The 18,304-nt window shown below is 42.3% G+C and overlaps 1 protein-coding gene across 4 annotated transcripts in view; it reads left to right on the top strand.

Moving 5' to 3' along the window:
- thsd4 (thrombospondin type 1 domain containing 4) overlaps positions 1-18,304 on the top strand; it is a 558,240-nt gene that overhangs the window by 95,844 nt on the left and 444,092 nt on the right. For all 4 annotated transcript variants that reach the window (XM_033021503.1, XM_033021512.1, XM_033021494.1 and 1 more), the window contains exon 5: positions 1,388-1,713. In XM_033021503.1, coding sequence (XP_032877394.1) covers positions 1,388-1,713 — 326 coding nt within the window. The remainder of the gene's footprint in view (positions 1-1,387; positions 1,714-18,304) is intronic.

The raw sequence follows: 18,304 nt of genomic DNA, 5'->3' as shown, positions 1-18,304 counted from the left end.
AAAATCTCTTCATTCGAACCAAAGAATTTTTTTTTAAAAAGCCCTGATATAAGGATTGTTAGAGGTTTCAATAAGCTAAACTTGCAAAAAAAATTACTGTTTAAGAAGGTACTGCAGATGGTGGAAAATCAAACATAGACAAAAATGCTGGAGAAACTCAGCGGGTGAGGCAGCATCCTTCGCTCCATAGATGCTGCCTCACCCGCTGAGTTTCTCCAGCATTTTTGTCTATCTGCAAGTCACTGGATTGTTGTCTCGCAGATGTATGTTTAAGATGACCTGAAGAAAAATGAAGAGATTCTAGATGCATTATGGCAGACGTCCTCACAATGCATTTATATGCAATGCAATACTTGAACAAGTGCCAAACCTACATGACAAACCTGGTCATAATTTTTTATACTTCGAGACTCAGAGAAACTTCTCTGTATGCAAGAGGTGTTCTTATGGAAATAGTAACAGAATGTGATTCTTTAAAATAATAATTAGAACAGGAAACAGTAGTAAGCATGTGAAGGTTGGAATTGTAGAATGGCACTATGCAATATCTGCATTTATATGGAAAGTCTGGTTGACTCCTTTAAAGACAGGCACAAAATACTAGAGAAACTTAGCAGGTCAGGCAGCATCTCTGGAGAAAATGGATCAGTGACATTTGGGGAAGGGGTGGGGGTGCGGGGAGAAGAAACCAGTGCAAGGTTGACTAAAGTCTTTCTTTTTTCTTTTTCTTTTCTTTTTTCTTTTTTTCTCTCTTTTGTGTATGGCTTTGTAAATATTTGATTAGTGTATAGATGTAAATAATTTGGTGTACATATAGCTGCTGGTGTACATATGGTGTACATATAGCTGCTAAATGTGTATAAGATAATTATAAGCAGTTGAATAAGGGGTGGGAATTAATAAGCTTTGGCTTCTTCCTGCTCCTTTTCGGACACATATATGATTTCATTTATTTATAGATATTGTTTATGACACTTTATACATATTCTTGTTTTGTTTTTTGTATGCTGTTTCACACTTGCTTTTTATTCTTTTGTTCTGTTCGAAATAAAGAATTAATTTAAAAAAAAAAAAAAAAAAAGTTCAGTAGACTTTCAGTAGAAAGGGGTTGGGGAGGAAGTAAGTAGGGGAATGTTGGGAGGTATTTTTGATTCCTCCTCTGTTGCGGAATCTGCCATAATTTCACTTGTTCATAAGTTATAGGAACATAATTAGGCCATATGGCCCAACAAGTCCACTCCGCCATTCAATCATGGCTGATCTATGTTTCCCTCTTAATTCCACTCTCCTGCCTTCTCCCCATAACCTCTGACACCCTGCATGTTATTATCCGTAAATGTGATACTCTATCTCAAGGATGCTTTCTATTTTTACTTTGTGGTTAAAGGTGCAAAACCGGATGAAGCGCCAGATTGCCGACACCTTATCAGAAGAGCAGCCGAATGGTTTGTGGGGCGAGTGGGGTCCTTGGTCTGCTTGCACCAGGACATGTGACGGAGGCGTAATGCAGCAGACACGGCCCTGCCTTCTTCAGACGAGCCGGAGAATTCAGCCTACATTCCAGTATGCAAGAGGAGATCAGTCCCTACGGGTATATCACGTTCCTCGCGAGCAAGTACTGTCCACCGTTCGTCATTCAGTACCCCTTCATCGGAGTTCAGCCAGCAGGCTACCTGGAGCCAGCGTCAACCAAATATATCACACGCCCAACAGGTAAACCCATTCTTCCTTTCAGGTCACTCACTTGTGGTGAGAATAAAGAGTTAAAATAACTTGATTGCCATTGCAATGTTCCTCCAAGGCCCAGATCCAGCGACTCTACAGTATATTTGCAGCTTGTTATAATTTAAAATTATTTGTTTTTATTCAATGTGTGGATGTTATAATATAAACGGCAGGACCCTGAGGAGCATCGAAGTACATGGGGATCTTGGAGTTCAAGTTCATTACTTCTTTAAAGTGGCAATTCATGAGGATAGGCTGGTAAAAAAAAGCCATATCTTCATTGATCAGGAATTGAGTATAAACGTTAGGAAGTCATGTTGCAGCTGTTGAAAGCTTTTGGTTAGGTCACATTCGAAGTGTGTTGTTCTGGTCGCCACACAATAGGAAGGATCGGGTGGCTTTGGAGAGAGTGCAGAAAAGGTTCAGCAACATGTGGCTTGGATTGAAATGCATTATCTTTAAAGAGAGTTTAGTTTAGAGGTACAGCAGGGAAACAGGCCCAAAGGGCCCACCGTGTCCACGCCAACGAGCGATCCCTGCTCATTAACCCTGTCCTACACACGCTAGGAACAATTTACAATTATACCAAGCCAATTAACCTACAATCCTGTAAGTCTTTGGAGTGTGGGAAGCAACTAGAGAAGCCAAAGAAAAACATACAACCTCTGTACAGCCAAACATCCTTAAACAGGATTGAACCTGGGTCCCTAGCACAGTAAAGGGGCTGTCCCACTTGGGCGACCTAATCTGCAAGTTCTGGTGAGTTTGCCCTCGACTCATACTCGCAGCATGGTCGACACGAGGTCCTAGGAGGTCTTTGTAACTCTCCTTCATGCTCGAGAGCAGTCCCCGCATACTCGAGGCCTTAGCTAGGTCGCGGCGTATTTTTCAACATGTTGAAAAATGTCCGTGAGTAAAAAAAGGTCGCCATGGAAAAAATAAATACTTTTTTTACTCGTAGGGTTTAGTCGAAGTAGGTCGTAGTAGTAATCGAGGGTAGTCAAAGGTAATCGAAGGTAGTCGTAGATAGTCTTCATCATAGTCGAAGGGAGCTTGAAGGAGATCGAAGGTGGTCATCTTAACTCTCCACTCTTCGGCGTCCAATTTTCCCGAAGTTAGTCATTGCTAGTCGTAGCTAGTCGAAGCTAGTCTTCTACATGGTCGAAGGAGGTCTTCTACATAGTCAAAGGAGATTTTCAACATGTCATTTTTTTAAACTCTCCTAAACTCTTCTAAACTAGCCAATTAGGTCGCCCAAGTGGGACAGCCCCTTAAAGTAGCAACTCTACCACTGTGCCACCATGCCATCCAGAGGATGGACAAACCTTGATTGTATTCTCTGGGGTGTTGGAGGCTGAGGGCAGACTTGTTAGAACTATATAAAATTATGAGAGGCATAGATAGGGTAAGCAGTCAGAACCTCTTTCCTATGGTGGAAATATCAAAGACTAGAGGGCATAATTTTAAGGTGAGATGGGGAAAGTGTAAAGGCACTGTTACAGTGCCTGCGGTAAAAGTACCTCTACAATGTTGGTAGGAAAATGGTTCTGGGAATTAAACCTAGCCCAAAATAAGAACATTCCTGTATTATCAGGACAAGATGTTATAGGCAGTTGTGCCAGTTGTGATGTTCCCATGAACCTGCTGCTCTTGTCTTTGTTGATAGTTGATGTCTATGGTTGGGAGATGGCTGCACAAAAAGATTACGCTATTAGAAACATAGAAACATAGACAATAGGTGCAGGAGTAGGCCATTCGGCCCTTCGAGCCTGCACCGCCATTCAATATGATCATGGCTGATCATCCAACTCAGTATCCTGTACCTGCCTTCTCTCCATACCCCCTGATCCCTTTAGCCACAAGGGCCACATCTAACTCCCTCTTAAATATAGCCAATTAACTGGCCTCAACTACATTCTGTGGCAGAGAATTCCAGAGATTCACCACTCTCTGTGTGAAAAATGTTTTTCTCATCTCAGTCCTAAAAGATCTCCCTTTTATCCCTAAACTGTGACCCCTTGTTCTGGACTTCCCCAACATCGGGAACAATCTTCCTGCATCTAGCCTGTCCAACCCCTTAAGAATTTTGTAAGTTTCTATAAGATCCCCCCTCAATCTACTAAATTCTAGCGAGTACAAGCCGAGTCTATCCAGTCTTTCTTCATATGAAAGTCCTGCCATCCCAGGAATCAGTCTGGTGAACCTTCTCTGTACTCCCTCTATGGCAAGAATGTCTTTCCTCAGATTAGGAGACCAAAACTGTACGCAATACTCCAGGTGTGGTCTCACCAAGATCCTGTACAACTGCAGTAGAACCTCCCTGCTCCTATACTCAAATCCTTTTGCTATGAATGCTAACATACCATTTGCTTTCTTCACTGCCTGCTGCACCTGCATGCCTACTTTCAATGACTGGTGTACCATGACACCCAGGTCTCGTTGCATCTCCCCTTTTCCCAATCGGCCACCATTCAGATAATATTGCTGCAGTGCATCTAGTCAATGGTACACAATACAACTGCGGTATGTCAAATAAGGGTGAAATGTATTTAGTTTAGTTTTAGGTTAGTTTATTATTATGTGGGACTAGGTACGGTGAAAAGCTGTTTGTTGTGTGCTTTCCAGTCAGCGAAAAGGCTGTACATGATTATTACGATCATGTATAGACATGTACAGATACAGGATAAATGTGTAGTGTATGGTAAAGTCCGATTAGAGATATTTTGAGGGTCTCCATTGTGGTAGGTCAGGACTATTCACTAGTTGGAGATAGGTTGGTGTAGTTTCCTGATAACAGCTGGGAAGAAACTGTCCCTGTATCCAGTTGTGTGCATTTTCACACTTCCATAACTCCTTCCTGATGGGTGAGGGGAGAAGAGGGAGTGACCAGAGTGAGACTCTTCCTTGATTATGCTGGTGGCCTTGCCAAGGTAATTTGAGGAGTCGATGGAGTCAATGGAAGGGAGGTTAGTTTGTGTGAAAGGCTGAGCTACGTCTACATCACTGCAATTTCTTGCGATGTTGGATGGAGCTGTTCCCAAACCATGCTGTGATTCATCTCGATAAAATGCTTCAGAGTATAGAAGTGAATTAACCGATTGACCAAATGGTGCCAGGACAACATCCTGGCTCTCAACAGGAAAGAACTGATTGTGGACTTTGGAAGGGGAAGGATGAGGATCCACAATCCTGTTTATATCAATGGGACGATGGTGGAGATGGTCAAAAACTTCAAATTCCTAGGCGTGCATATTTCCGAAGATCTTTCCCGGACCCAGCACACTGATGCAATTATAAAGAAGGCACATCAACACCTCTACTTCCTGCAAAGATTACGGAGATTCGGTATGTCAAAGAGGATTCTCCTGAACTTCTACTGGTGCCCAGTAGAGAGCATATTGACTGGTTGCATCGTGGCCCATTTCGGCAATTTGAACGTCCAGGAGTGGAAAAGACTGCAAAAAGTTGTGACCACTGCCCAGTCCATCACCGGCTTTGACCTCCTCACCATCGAAGGGATCTATCGAAGTCACTGCCTCAAAAAGGCTGCCAACATCATCAAAGACCCACACCACCCTGGCCACACATTCATTTCACCATTGCCATCGGGAAGAAGGTACAGGAGCCTGAAAACTGTAACGTCCAGGTTCAGGAACAGCTTCTTCCCGACAGCCATCAGGCTATTAAACACGACAACAAATAAGCTCTGAACTGCATCAGACTATTATTATTATTGCACTATATTTCTTTATTTATTGAGTATGTGTGCATGTGCATATATACACACTGAACATTTTTTCTCTCGTTATGTACTATGTTTACATATTTTGTTGTGTTGCAGCAAGTAAGAATTTAATTGTCCTATGTCGTATATATGACAATAAAACACTCTTGACATCTGTAGAAGTTGATGAGGGTTGTTGGAGGCATTTTGATCTTCCTAAGCCTTCTAAGCAAGTGGAGGTATTGGCATGCTTTCTTGGCCATTGGTTCGATGTGGCTATTCCAGGACAAATTGCAATTTGTGATATTTATTTTTCTAAGAATTAGAAGCTTTCAACCTTTTCTACCCCGGTACGATCAATGCATACAAGGGTGTGTGTACCGCTTCGCTTCCTGAAGTCAATCACAATCCCCTTTGTCATGCTCTTTTAAATTGAGAGAGAAGTTGTTGTCTTAACACCATATTACACGATTCTCAATCTCCCTCTTAGAAACATAGAAATTAGGTGCAGGAGTAGGCCATTCGGCCCTTCGAGCCTGCACCGCCATTCAATATGATCATGGCTGATCATCCACTCAGTATCCCGTACCTGCTTTGTGCTTTGCTTTGTCATTATCTGATATCCAGACCACTACGATGGTGTCATTTGCAAATTTGGAAATTGAGTTGGATTAGTATTTGGCTGCACCAGTGTTATCATAGAGAATAATTTGTTACCTATCCTCACTGATTGTGGTCTGTTGGCCAGGAAGTGGAGGCTTTTAAGATGGTGGATGAGGTTCGAATTGAACAGTTGGTTTATCCTGAGTGATGCCAAACTTCTTGAAAGTTGTTGGCGTTGTACTTATCCAGACAAATAGAGAGTGTTCCATCGTTTGCCTGTCTGCTTTTTATGGTGGCAATGTTTTGGGAAGCAGAGAAGTGAGTTAGTCAGCGTAGTGCACATAGGCTCATGCCCTGCTCTTTTGGCCATAGGTTTAGAATGCTTTCTTTGGTTAAGTTTCTAGTCAGCAGTGACCACTGCAAGCTTGGTGTTTGGGAGATCTGGTAATAAATAGTAATGCCATTGAACATCAAGAATAGCTGGTGGATTCTTTCCTGATAGAAATGGTCATTGCATGTCCCTCGTGACCTAGACATTATTTGCCAATTGTAAATAATCTCAGCCTCACTGGATGCAGGCATGGGCTGCTTATCTAGTTAAAGAGCTGTTAATGGAATCGAATACTGTTCCACCATTAGTGAACATTCACACTTCTTATGACATGAAAAGGAGCAATTTGATGATGAAATAGCTGCAGAGAATCAGACTAGGATTCTGCCTGGGGAATTTCCCAAAGCTGAGATAAATGACCAGTGCTCTTTGTGATTCCAGCCACTGGCAAGGTTTCCCATGACTTCCATTGACATCTATATTGGGGCCCCTTGATGAATGCACGTGAAGTTGACCTTTACATGACAGTATCTGAAAAATGATCCAATTGTCAGACATAGAATTAATTCCAGATTGACCTTAATGCTTGATTTGGCAGCAGGTTTCCCGAATACATTTAACATCTAGTTTGTCTACCACTGAGTGCCTGTCATAACATCAACTGGCAGGTCAGCTGTTTTCGTGGGATGTTACTTGCAAAGCCTGCAGCCTTTTAGTATGAGGAAAGTATTTTTCCTTGTCTCGGGCCAAATATGATTACTCATAAAGGTTTCTTCTGATTAACTTATATGGAATATTCCCCGCACTAGTAAGAAACATGACCTTGCTCCTCCCTATCCCAAGTCAAAAATAATTCCCTCAACTCGTTTGAAGGCAGTGTTTGATGGGTGAAGGACCATCATCTATGTTGCCAGTGGTTACATCTTAGCAAATGCTTGAATGTGTTCCCTTTGCACCATGTGTTCTCCTATATCTCATCAGACAGAATTTGTAAATAGCAGTACTTGTGGGTTGTTGGAAACCTAAATGCAGTTTTCAATATTTACTGCTGTCCAGCTCCACTCTAGATACGGCACCGGTTAATCTACTTTGATAATAAAGACCATTTTTGCAGAGTAATTCATCATAACTGGTATAGGATGTGGGGAAAATCTTCAGAATGTGCTGTAACTTTAGAAATGTCATATCAGTAAAAATGTAGATTAGATGCTACATACAGCACAAAAGCAGGCCCTTCGACCCAATGCATCCATGCCCACCTAGACGCCCAGTCCAAGCTAGTCACATTTACCCACGTCTGGCCCAAATCCCACTAAACCTTTCCTCTCCACGTACCTGTTCAACAGTATTTTAAATGCTGTAACAGTACCTGCCTCAACTACCTCTTCTGGCGGCTCGGTCCATATATCTACCACCCTCTGAGTGGTGGGTAAATGACCATAACCTACTTCATGTGAGCTCTACAATCAGGCCTCCCCTTAGACTTTGTATTGTATTCTTCCAACTCTCTTGATGGATTTGCCCTGGTCAATTCATGGGAAGATTTACACCTCTCTTTGTTTATTCATACCTGTGACTTGTGCACACACACTATCACCAGCTACTGTTATACACGGAGTGTCAGGATGATCTCTCGCCATATTGTGCATCTGCAGGCCACATATTGTTAATGCTGGAATAAATGCAGAAAATGCCAGAATTGTCTATTGTCCAATTGCTCAAGAGATCAGGCAGCATCTGCAGAAAGACAGAACAGATTTGATAATTTAGGGCAAAGACTTTTCATTAGAAGTGATGGATGTATGGAACAAGCTGCCAGAGGAGGTAGTTGAGGCATGGACTATCCCAACATTTAAGAAACAGTTAGGCACATGTATAGGACAGGTTTGGAGGGATATTGACCAAATGCGGGGAGCTGGGACTAGTGTAGCTGGGACATGTATGGGCAAGTTGGGCCGAAGGGCCTGTTTCCACGTAATATCATTCTATGTCTAAGTGGAAAAAGAAAAAAGTAAAAATGAAATGATTTTTGGAAATGATCAAATTGGAAATAAAATGATGAAAGATTATTGGCTGCAACCTTCCCTCCATTGACAAACTGTGCACTGCAAGGACCAGGAAGCAAGCAGGTAAGATCATCTCAGACCCCTCTCACCCTGGCTACAAACTCTTTGAATCACTTTCCTCTGGAAGGCGACTCCGGACTGTCAAAGCTGCCACAGCCAGACATAAAAACAACTTTTTTCCATGAGTAATAACAAAAAATCTGTAGCCTCCTTTTGCTCTGGTATTTTATGTAATTCACATGTTTAATTGATATTGTTTTATTATTAAAGTTTAATGTTTTATGTGTCATTCCTAACTGTCATCGTATGTCATGCTGTCACTTGCGAGCGGAGCACCAAGGCAAATTCCTTGTATGTGAATACTTGGCCAATAAATTTATTCATTCATTTATTTTAAGCTGTAGAGGAAGTAGGGAAACAAGAAGGGCATATACCTCGGTGAACTGGCTCCCACTGGTAGCAGCTTATGGATTTTGCCCTAAGCAGGACTGAGCATGAGAACATTAAAGAGAACATTAAAGGTCAAGTTCTGCTTGGATCAGTAAGGATGGAAAATACTGATAAGTTTGGTGTTAATAGTATTACATAATATATGGCAATATTGTGGAAGATTGGTTGCAGACAAATTGACCCAGGTGATGACTTGACTAGAACTGAGATTGCAGAATATGGTGAAGATAGACACAAAATGCTGGAGTAACTCAGCGGGACAGGCAGCATCTCTGGAGAGAAGGAATGGGTGACGTATCGGGTCGAGACCCTTCAGGGTGAGCTGATTTATATGTGGATCAACAGCTGGACCATGTGATCACAGAACTAGCAAGTTTACCTTGGCAGCTTACCATTGCATGTGGCAAGCAAGCAAGAAAAGATTAAATTAAACTATAATCAAAAGGTGACAGCAAGAATTAAGAGTTGCTGAATTTCATTTTTAAATTTCCTTTCCATGGTGGCTTTTGATCCTGAAGCAATGTACAGCAAGAGTTTTTCTAATGTCAAGCTGCAAATTACCCTTGCCTTAGTTAATTAACCATTTACATAAGTCACTAGAATCATGAAATTGGTAATTTTCTTCCCTTATATTTATTGTATTACTTTCAACCTGGCTATTTCCAAATCTCCTATGTAACACATTAAGCTTGTGCGAGTAGGTTTAAAAATGAGGAAGTCGCACAGTGTCAATAGACAATAGGTGTAGGAGTAGGACATTCGGCCCTTTGAGCCAGCACCGCCATTCACTGTGATCATGGCTGATCATCCACATCAGTACCCCGTTCCTGCCTTCTCCCCATACCCCCTGACTCCGCTATCTAAGTCTCTCTTGAAAGCATCCAGAGAATTTGCCTCCACTGCCTTCTGAAGCAGAGATTTCCACAGATTCACAATATGGGTGAAAAAGTTTTTCCTCATCTCTGTTCTAAATGGCCAACCCCTTATTCTTAAACTGTGGCCTCTGGTTCTGGACTCCCCCAACATCAGCTCCCTTCTGGTTTTGTGCTTCCTGATTCCAAATATTGTGTTTAATTTGAGCAATGCTGGTGCGCAGACCTTATAGTGGCTTCCACCACACACCCACTCCCTATCACCAAACCCCAGTGCTCAACATCACCACCATTCAACCTTTTTATGCACACTTCCATTGTGAATCTGTTAAGGAGTTGCCTAGCTGCATAAATGGCTAATGCTACCACTTCCCCAACCCCATTCCATCACAGCCTCGATGCTCAGTCTCACTACAGTTGACGAGTATAAAGAGTTTGGCGGCATGGAGTGGTAGAGATGCTGCTTTACAGTGCCAGAGACCCAGGTTCGATCCCAACTGCGGGTACTGTCTGTAAGGAGTGTGTATGTTCTCCCTGTGACAGCATGGGTTTTCCCCGGTGCTTCGTTTTCCTCCCACACTCCAAAGATGTACAGGTTTGTAGGTTAATTGGGTTCGGTAAAATTGTAAATTGTCCCTAGTGTGTACGATAGTGCTGTTGTACGGGGATCACTGGTCGGCGCGGACTCAGTGAGCCAAAGGGCCTGTTTCTGCACTGTATCTCTAAAATGTATCTCTAAACTAAGCTAAAGTTCACAAAGATTGTGATCCATGCATGATAGACAGGCAGTATAGCCACCTCAATCTGCATCAAAGATCACATGGATCGTATGAGGAGGTTTTATTTCTGAGCCTTTATTCGCTGAAGTTTAGAAGGATGACGGGGACTCTCATTGAAACCTACCGAATAATTAAATGCTTAGATAGTGTGGATATGAAGAGTATGTCGGGACGACAGATGGCACAATGGGCTAAGTGTTCGGCTGGCGACCGGAAGGTAGCCGGTTCGAATCCCGCTTGGAGTGCATACTGTCGTTGTGTCCTTGGGCAAGACACTTCACCCACCTTTGCCTGTGTGTGAATGTGTGTGAGTGATTGGTGGTGGTCGGAGGGGCCGTAGGCGCAGAATGGCAGCCACGCTTCCGTCAGTCTGCCCCAGGGCAGCTGTGGCTACAGACGTAGCTTACCACCACCGAGTGTGACTGAGGAGTGAATGAATAATGCGATGTAAAGCGCCTTGAGTATTAGAAAGGCGCTATATAAATCCCATCCATTATTATTATTATTTATGTTTCTAGTCGTGGGGGAGTCTTGGACCAGAGGGTACAGCCTCAGAATAAAAGGACATTCCTATAGAATGGAAGGTAAACAAAAATGCTGGAGAAACTCAGCGGTTGAGGCAGCATCTATGGAGTGAAGGAAATAGGCAACGTTTCGGGTCGAGACCCTTCTTCAGACTGAAGAAGAGTCTCGACCCGAAACGTTGCCTATTTCCTTTGCGCCATAGATGCTGCCTAACCCGCTGAGTTTCTCTAGCATTTTTATCTACCTTCAATTTTCCGACATCTGCAGTTCCTTATTAAACATACATGTAGAATGGAGATGGGGAGAAATTATTTTTACCCAGAGGGTGGTTAATCTGTGGAATTCATTGCCACGGGCGGCAGCAGAGGTCAGGTCATTGGATATTTTTAAAGTGGAGGTTGATGCGTTCTTGATTAGTAAGGTTGTCAAAGCTTACAGGGAGAAGGCATTAGAATAAGTTTGAGAAGGAAAAATAGATCAGTCATGATTGAATGACAGCAGAATCGATGGGCTGAATGGCCTAAATCTGCTCCTGCGTGTTATGATCTTATGAACATGAAATGTCCCCGTGCAGACTTGGACTGGTGCAGTCGTGCACAGTGCCTGAATTACTTTTGGTTTAATGGTGATGTGACAGGCCAGCTCACAACTGACGGAAATATAAGTGTGTTTTTCTTTGTGTCTGTCATTAGATTCCTGCTCTAAACAGCTGGATCTGGTGACCTATTCCTTTTCTCTGAAAGTTTGTTACAGAGAGTTTGTTTTTCCTGTGTAGCTCCATTTTCACAGCTATCTGGTTACAAGGTATGAATGAAACACTCATGAACTTTCAGTGACTGCACACCAGGGTACTTTTCCACCTGGGAACTTTTCAAAGTATCTGACCTGGAGACCCTTCAGACTCTGTGTCCTCTTGGTACAGATGTTGGCTGTATAGGTTTGTACTGGCCTGTGACCTACTGACTTGGAAGCTCTGAGTTCTGGTGCATGTGGGCAGACTTGGAAGGGAAAGCAAGCTGGAAATTCCTCATGAATTACGGGTCAGATCTGAGGCATTCCTAAGAAGGTGCACAAGCTTCGGCCAACAAGTTTTGAATATGCAACAGAAATTCCCACGTAAGACTAGCTACCTGCATTCCAACTTTATTGAATTGCAGGCAAACCAATCACTTCTGCCCAGCATGTAAACCAATCCCTTTTTCACAATGCCAAATGGAACTTACTGCAGAACAAATAGGTATTTAATCTTCAAATTGAAAAGATGCCGCTACACGTTTCTAGACGTCTCATGTAACTGCGTATGTGAAGCTAAATTAGTAAAGGATGCCTGGAAACTCTGCTCGTCTTTCCTTGGAGAAACTCGCAGCCCATCCCTGATGCGCAATTCAACACCTAAGTTGAACGATCTCTGTAAATCCAGACTCGAGTGACCCTGTCCCATCTGGCAATAATGCGCTGCATCTGAAAAGTCCTCCAGACTCCCCCTCAGAGAGCTGCGAGTGGTCACCACGTCATGCCAGTCTTTAGATCGCAAGAGTAAAGAATGATCCAACATAAACAATGAGAAGTTGCTTGTACCTGCTTATGCATCAGAAACCTGCCCGAATGTGGCTTCAGACAAGAAAGACGTTCTTATAGATTAAGGTTCCTTGGAACATTTTGTTCTGCTAGTTTACAACTAATGCCAGATTGGAAGTTAAAATCCAAAGGGCGATTTGGGACAGTTTTGCATTGTTATCATAATTTGTTCTATATGAATGTTTACAACCTTTTCTATGGATGCCACAGGTGCTAACTGCGACCAGGTGCTAACTGCGACCAGATATGTTGTTGACCCTTGCCATCAACAAGAAGACTTATTTTAAAGAAAGATATCTCAATATGGCAGCTGGACTAATGGGACCCTGTCAGCGGTGCAATTTGGACTCAGTTCAAAGGATGTTTTGAGCTGATGCTATCAATTCATTGACCCATTGATCTGCAAAGAGGCCTGTTGCAACAATTTTCATTTAAACATAAAAGTTAAAGCAAATTCTGTTTACATGAATATAATGAACTTGGACTCACATTTTTCGCAAGATAAATTCCATAGTTTGTAATGAGTTATTGATGAAATTTGGGGGTGTAACCTACTCATCCACTTAGTTATATTTGTTACAATTGGATGCATTTATAGGTCATCATGTGGATGGATATGATGGGAAATATAAACCTGTGCTACGATGACTCTTAGTAGAAAGTGCCCAGTCCAAATTCCTGAAGAGTGGGTCTTCAACAAAAAATAAATAAAACACTTCAACATGGCAACATAATTTATTCAGAAAATAGAGATAAATAGAATCGATTTTTTGAGCATCATTCTCCACCACTAACCACTCAGATGAATAGCTGAAGTTCATAAAATAATTATGTGACTTGGCACTTAATATCAGTTAAACTATTGCATATCACTGCTTTACAAAATATGTGCTCATAACCTCCATTCCTCTTGATGCACTAAGGAATATTGACAGCCCTGCTTAATTTGACGTTTGTTGTCTCTCTTTGGTGTGTTTTCAGTAATTGTTCTTGTTCAATAAAAGCTCTGTGTTTTTGCATGAGCCAACAGCATTGACTGTAAACTGAAGGATATTTGTCGTTCAAATGTTACATCCTTGTCCCATGGATATGTGTGCGTATGTATGAATGTATGTTTCAGATTGACCCTCTCACTATCTGCAATTAAATCTGATGGCATATATTCCAGAGCGTTGTGTTACAATGTACCAAGCCCACAGGGTATATAATGCTCTGGCCGTACAGTTCCTTTACTAATAAATTAAGATATCCATTTTTTTTCATTTCCCAGTTTTAAAACTTTATTATTTACAAAGATTGTTATTTATCTATATTACTAAAAGTCTGTTCTTGACCGGTTTTGGCCATCTGTGCTGCGATTTTCGAGAGAACGCCGCGACCTACGGCCGTCATTTTTGGCCACCTCGCTCAGAGCCCCCCTCCACCGCATGTGTGCCGAGGATTTTTCTCGTCGATTAAAAATGACAGAGATATTCATGTTTTTTCAAAATTCCCCATTCTCTCTGCTGCCCCCGCTGGCGGCAGGGAGGAGGGACTATAAAACCAGGAAGTGGTGTGCCACACATTCTCTTCAAGATGAAGGAAGGCAGAGGGTCACGTCTCTCTGAGCTGTGAATAACACTGAACACATATCTACTCAAATGTAAGTGCCCTTAGTGGTTCTAAAATGCTTGCAGAATGTGTCTATTGGCTCTAAAGCTTGCAAAAAAAAGTGTCTATTGGTTCTAAAGCTTTCAAAAAATGTCTATTGGTTCTAAAGCTTTCAAAAAATGTCTATTGATTCTAAAGCTTGCAAAAAGTGTATCTATTGGTTCTAAAGCTTGCAAAAATATGTCTATTGGTTCTAAAGCTTGCAAAAATATGTCTATTGGTTCTAAGCTTGCAAAAATATGTCTATTGGTTCTAAAGCTTGCAAAAATATGTCTATTGGTTCTAAAGCTTGCAAAAAAAATGTCTATTGGTTCTAAAGCTTTCAAAAAATGTCTATTGGTTCTAAAGCTTGCAAAAAAATGTCTATTGGTTCTAAAGCTTGCAAAAAATGTCTATTGGTTCTAAAGCTTGCAAAAAGTGTCTCTATTGGTTCTAAAGCTTGCAAAAAAGTGTCTATTGGTTCTAAAGCTTGCAAAACAAATGTCTCTATTGGTTCTATGCTTGTAAAAATATGTCTATTGATTCTAAAGCTTGCAAAAATATGTCTATTGGTTCTAAAGCTTGCAAAAATATGTCTCTATTGGTTCTAAGCTTGCAAAAATATGTCTATTGGTTCTAAAGCTTGCAAAAATATGTCTATTGGTTCTAAAGCTTGCAAACATATGTCTATAGGTTCTAAAGCTGGCAAAAATATGTCTATTGGTTCTAAAGCTGGCAAAAAAAATGTCAATTGGTTCAAAAGCTTGCCAAAAAAATGTCTATTGGTTCTAAAGCTTGCAAAAAAATGTCTATTGGTTCTAAAGCTTGCCAAAAAATGTCTATTGGTTCTAAAATGCTTGCCAAAAAATGTCTATTGGTTCTAAAGTTTGCAAAAAATGTCTATTGGTTCTAAAGCTTGCAAAAAAAGTCTATTGGTTCTAAAGCTTGCAAAAAAAAAGTCTATTGGTTCTAAAATGGTTCATACTAGCGCTCCAGAAAGCCTGCAATGGTGGCTTGGGTGTGGCTTGGGTGTGGCTTGAAGTTGAAAGACACCACTTACTGCAAATGGTGGCATGAAGGTGAAAGGCCTACTTACTGCAAATGGTGGATTGGTTGCTTTGACTTGAAGTTGAAAGGCACTATTACTGCGAATGGTGGCTTGGTTGCTTTGGCTTGAAGTTAAAAGGCACTACTTCATGCAAATGATGGCTTGGGTGTGGCTTGAAGTTGAAAGGCACTACTTACTGCAAATGGGGGGAGTGGGTGCATTGGCTTGAAGTTGAAAGGCACTACTTACTGCAAATGGAGGGGGGGCGTGGGTGCATTGGCTTGAAGTTGAAAGGTACTACTGACTGCAAATGGTGGCATGAAGTTGAAAGACACTACTTACTGCAAATGGTGGCTTGGGTGCTTTGGCTTGCAGTTGGAAGGCAGTACTTACTGCAAATGGTGGCTTGGGAGCTTTGGTTTGAAGTTGAAAGGCACTATTACTGCAAATGGTGGCTTGGTTGCTTTGTCTTGAAGTTGAAAGGCACTATTACTGCAAATGGTGTCTTGGTTGCTTTGGCTTGAAGTTGAAATACACCACTTACTGCAAATGGTGGCTTGGGAGCTTTGAAGTTGAAAGGCACTACTTACTGCAAATGATGGCTTGGGTGTGGCTTGAAGTTGAAAGACACCACTTACTGCAAATTATGGCTTGGGTGTTGCTTGAAGTTGAAAGGCACTACTTACTGCAAATGGTGGCTTGAGTGTGGCTTGGGTGCAATGGCTTGAAGTTGAAAGACACCACTTACTGCAAATGGTGGCATGAAGTTGAAAGGCACTACTTACTGCAAATGGTGGCTTGGGAGCTTTGACGAAGTTGAAAGGCACTACTTGCTGCAGATGGTGGCTTGGGTGCAATGGCTTGAAGTTAAAATGCATTACTTACTACAAATGGGGGCGTGGGAGCTTTGGCTTGAAGTTGAAAGGCACTACTTACTGCAAATGGTGGCTTGGGTGCTTTGGCTTTAAGTTGAAAGGCACTACTTACTGCAAATTGTAGCTTGGGTGCTTTGGCATTAAGTTTAAAGGCATTGCAAATGGTGGCATGAAGTTGAACGGCACTACTTACTGCAAGTGGTGGCTTGGGAGCTTTGGTTTGAAGTTGAAAGCCTCTACTTACTGCAAATGGTGGCTTGGGAGCATTGGCTTGAAGTTGAAAGGCACTACTTACTGCAAATGGTGGCTTGGTTGCTTTGGCTTGAAGTTGAAAGGCACTACTGACTGCAAATGGTGGCTTGGTTGCTTTGGCTTGAAGTAGAAAAGGCACTTCTTACTGCAAATGGTGGCTTGGGTGCATTGGCTTGAAGTTGAAAGACACCATTTACTGCAAATGATGGCTTGGGAGCTTTGAAGTTGAAAGGCACTACTTACTGCAAATGATGGCTTGGGTGTGGCTTGGTTGCAATGGCTTGAAGTTGAAAGACACCACTTACTGCAAATGGTGGCATGAAGTTGAAAGGCACTACTTACTGCAAATGGTGGCGTGGGAGCTTTGACTTGAAGTTGAAAGACACCATCACTTCTTACTGCAAATGGAGGCTTGGAAGCTTTGGCTTGAAGTTGAAAGGCACTGCTTACTGCAAATGGTGGCTTGGGAGCTTTGACTTGAAGTTGAAAGGCACTGTTACTGCAAATGGTGGCTTGGTTGCTTTGGCTTGAAGTTGAAAGGCACTACTTACTGCAAATGGTGGCTTGGGTGTGGCTTGAAGTTGAAAGACACACTGCAAATGATGGCTTGGGTGTGGCTTGAAGTTGAAAGACACCACTTACTGCAAATGGTGGCTTGGGAGCTTTGAGGTTGAAAGGCACTACTTACTGCAAATGATGGCTTGGGTGTGGCTTGAAGTTGAAAGGCACGACTTACTGCAAATGATGGCTTGGGTGTGGCGGGTGCAATGGCTTGAAGTTGAAAGACACCACTTACTGCAAATGGTGGCATGAAGTTGAAAGGCACTACCTACTGCAAATGGAGGCTTGGGAGCTTTGGCTTGAAGTTGAAAGGCACTACTTACTGTAAATGGTGGCTTGGGAGCTTTGACTTGAAGTTGAAAGGCACTACTTACTGCAAATGGAGGCTTGGGAGCTTTGGCTTGAAGTTGAAAGGCACTATTACTGCGAAAGGTGGCTTGGTTGCTTTGGCTTGAAGTTGAAAGGCACTACTTACTGCCAATGGTGGCTTGGGTTTGCTTGAAGTTGAAAGGCACTACTTACTGCAAATGGTGGCTTGGGTGCTTTGGCTTGAAGTTGAAAGGCACTACTTACTGCAAATGGTGGCTTGGAAGTGGCTTGAAGTTGAAAGGCACTACTTACTGCAGATGGTGGCTTGGGTGCAATGGCTTGAAATTAAAATGCATTACTTACTGCAAATGGGGGTGTGGGAGCTTTGGCTTGAAGTTGAAAGGCACTACTTACTGCAAATGGTGGCTTGGGTGCTTTGGCTTTAAGTTGAAAGGCACTACTTACTGCAAATTGTAGCTTGGGTGCTTTGGCATTAAGTTGAAAGGCATTACAAATGGTGGCATGAAGTTGAAAGGCACTACTTATTGCAAGTGGTGGCTTGGGAGCTTTGGTTTGAAGTTGAAAGCCACTACTTACTGCAAATGGTGGCTTGGGTGCATTGGCTTTAAGTTGAAAGGCACTACTTACTGCAAATGGTGGCTTGGGAGCTTTGGCTTGAAGTAGAAAATGCACTACTTACTGCAAATGGTGGCTTGGGTGCATTGGCTTGAAGTTGAAAGGCACTACTTACTGCAAATGGTGGCTTGGGTGCATTGGCTTGAAGTTGAAAGGCACTACTTATTGCAAATGGTGGCTTGGGTGCATTGGCTTGAAGTTGAAAATCACTATTTTCTGCTAATGGTGGCTTGGTTGCTTTGACTTGAAGTTGAAAGGCACCTCTTACTGCTAATGGTGGCTTGGGTGTGGTTTGAAGTTGAAAGCCACTACTTATTGCAAATGGTGTCTTGGGTGCTTTG

The sequence above is a fragment of the Amblyraja radiata genome, chromosome 1 (assembly GCF_010909765.2).
Source record: "Amblyraja radiata isolate CabotCenter1 chromosome 1, sAmbRad1.1.pri, whole genome shotgun sequence".
NCBI classification, from domain to species: domain Eukaryota; kingdom Metazoa; phylum Chordata; class Chondrichthyes; order Rajiformes; family Rajidae; genus Amblyraja; species Amblyraja radiata.
The sequence above is the reverse complement of the archived record's forward strand: the minus strand, read 5'-3'. Positions and strand labels throughout refer to the sequence as shown.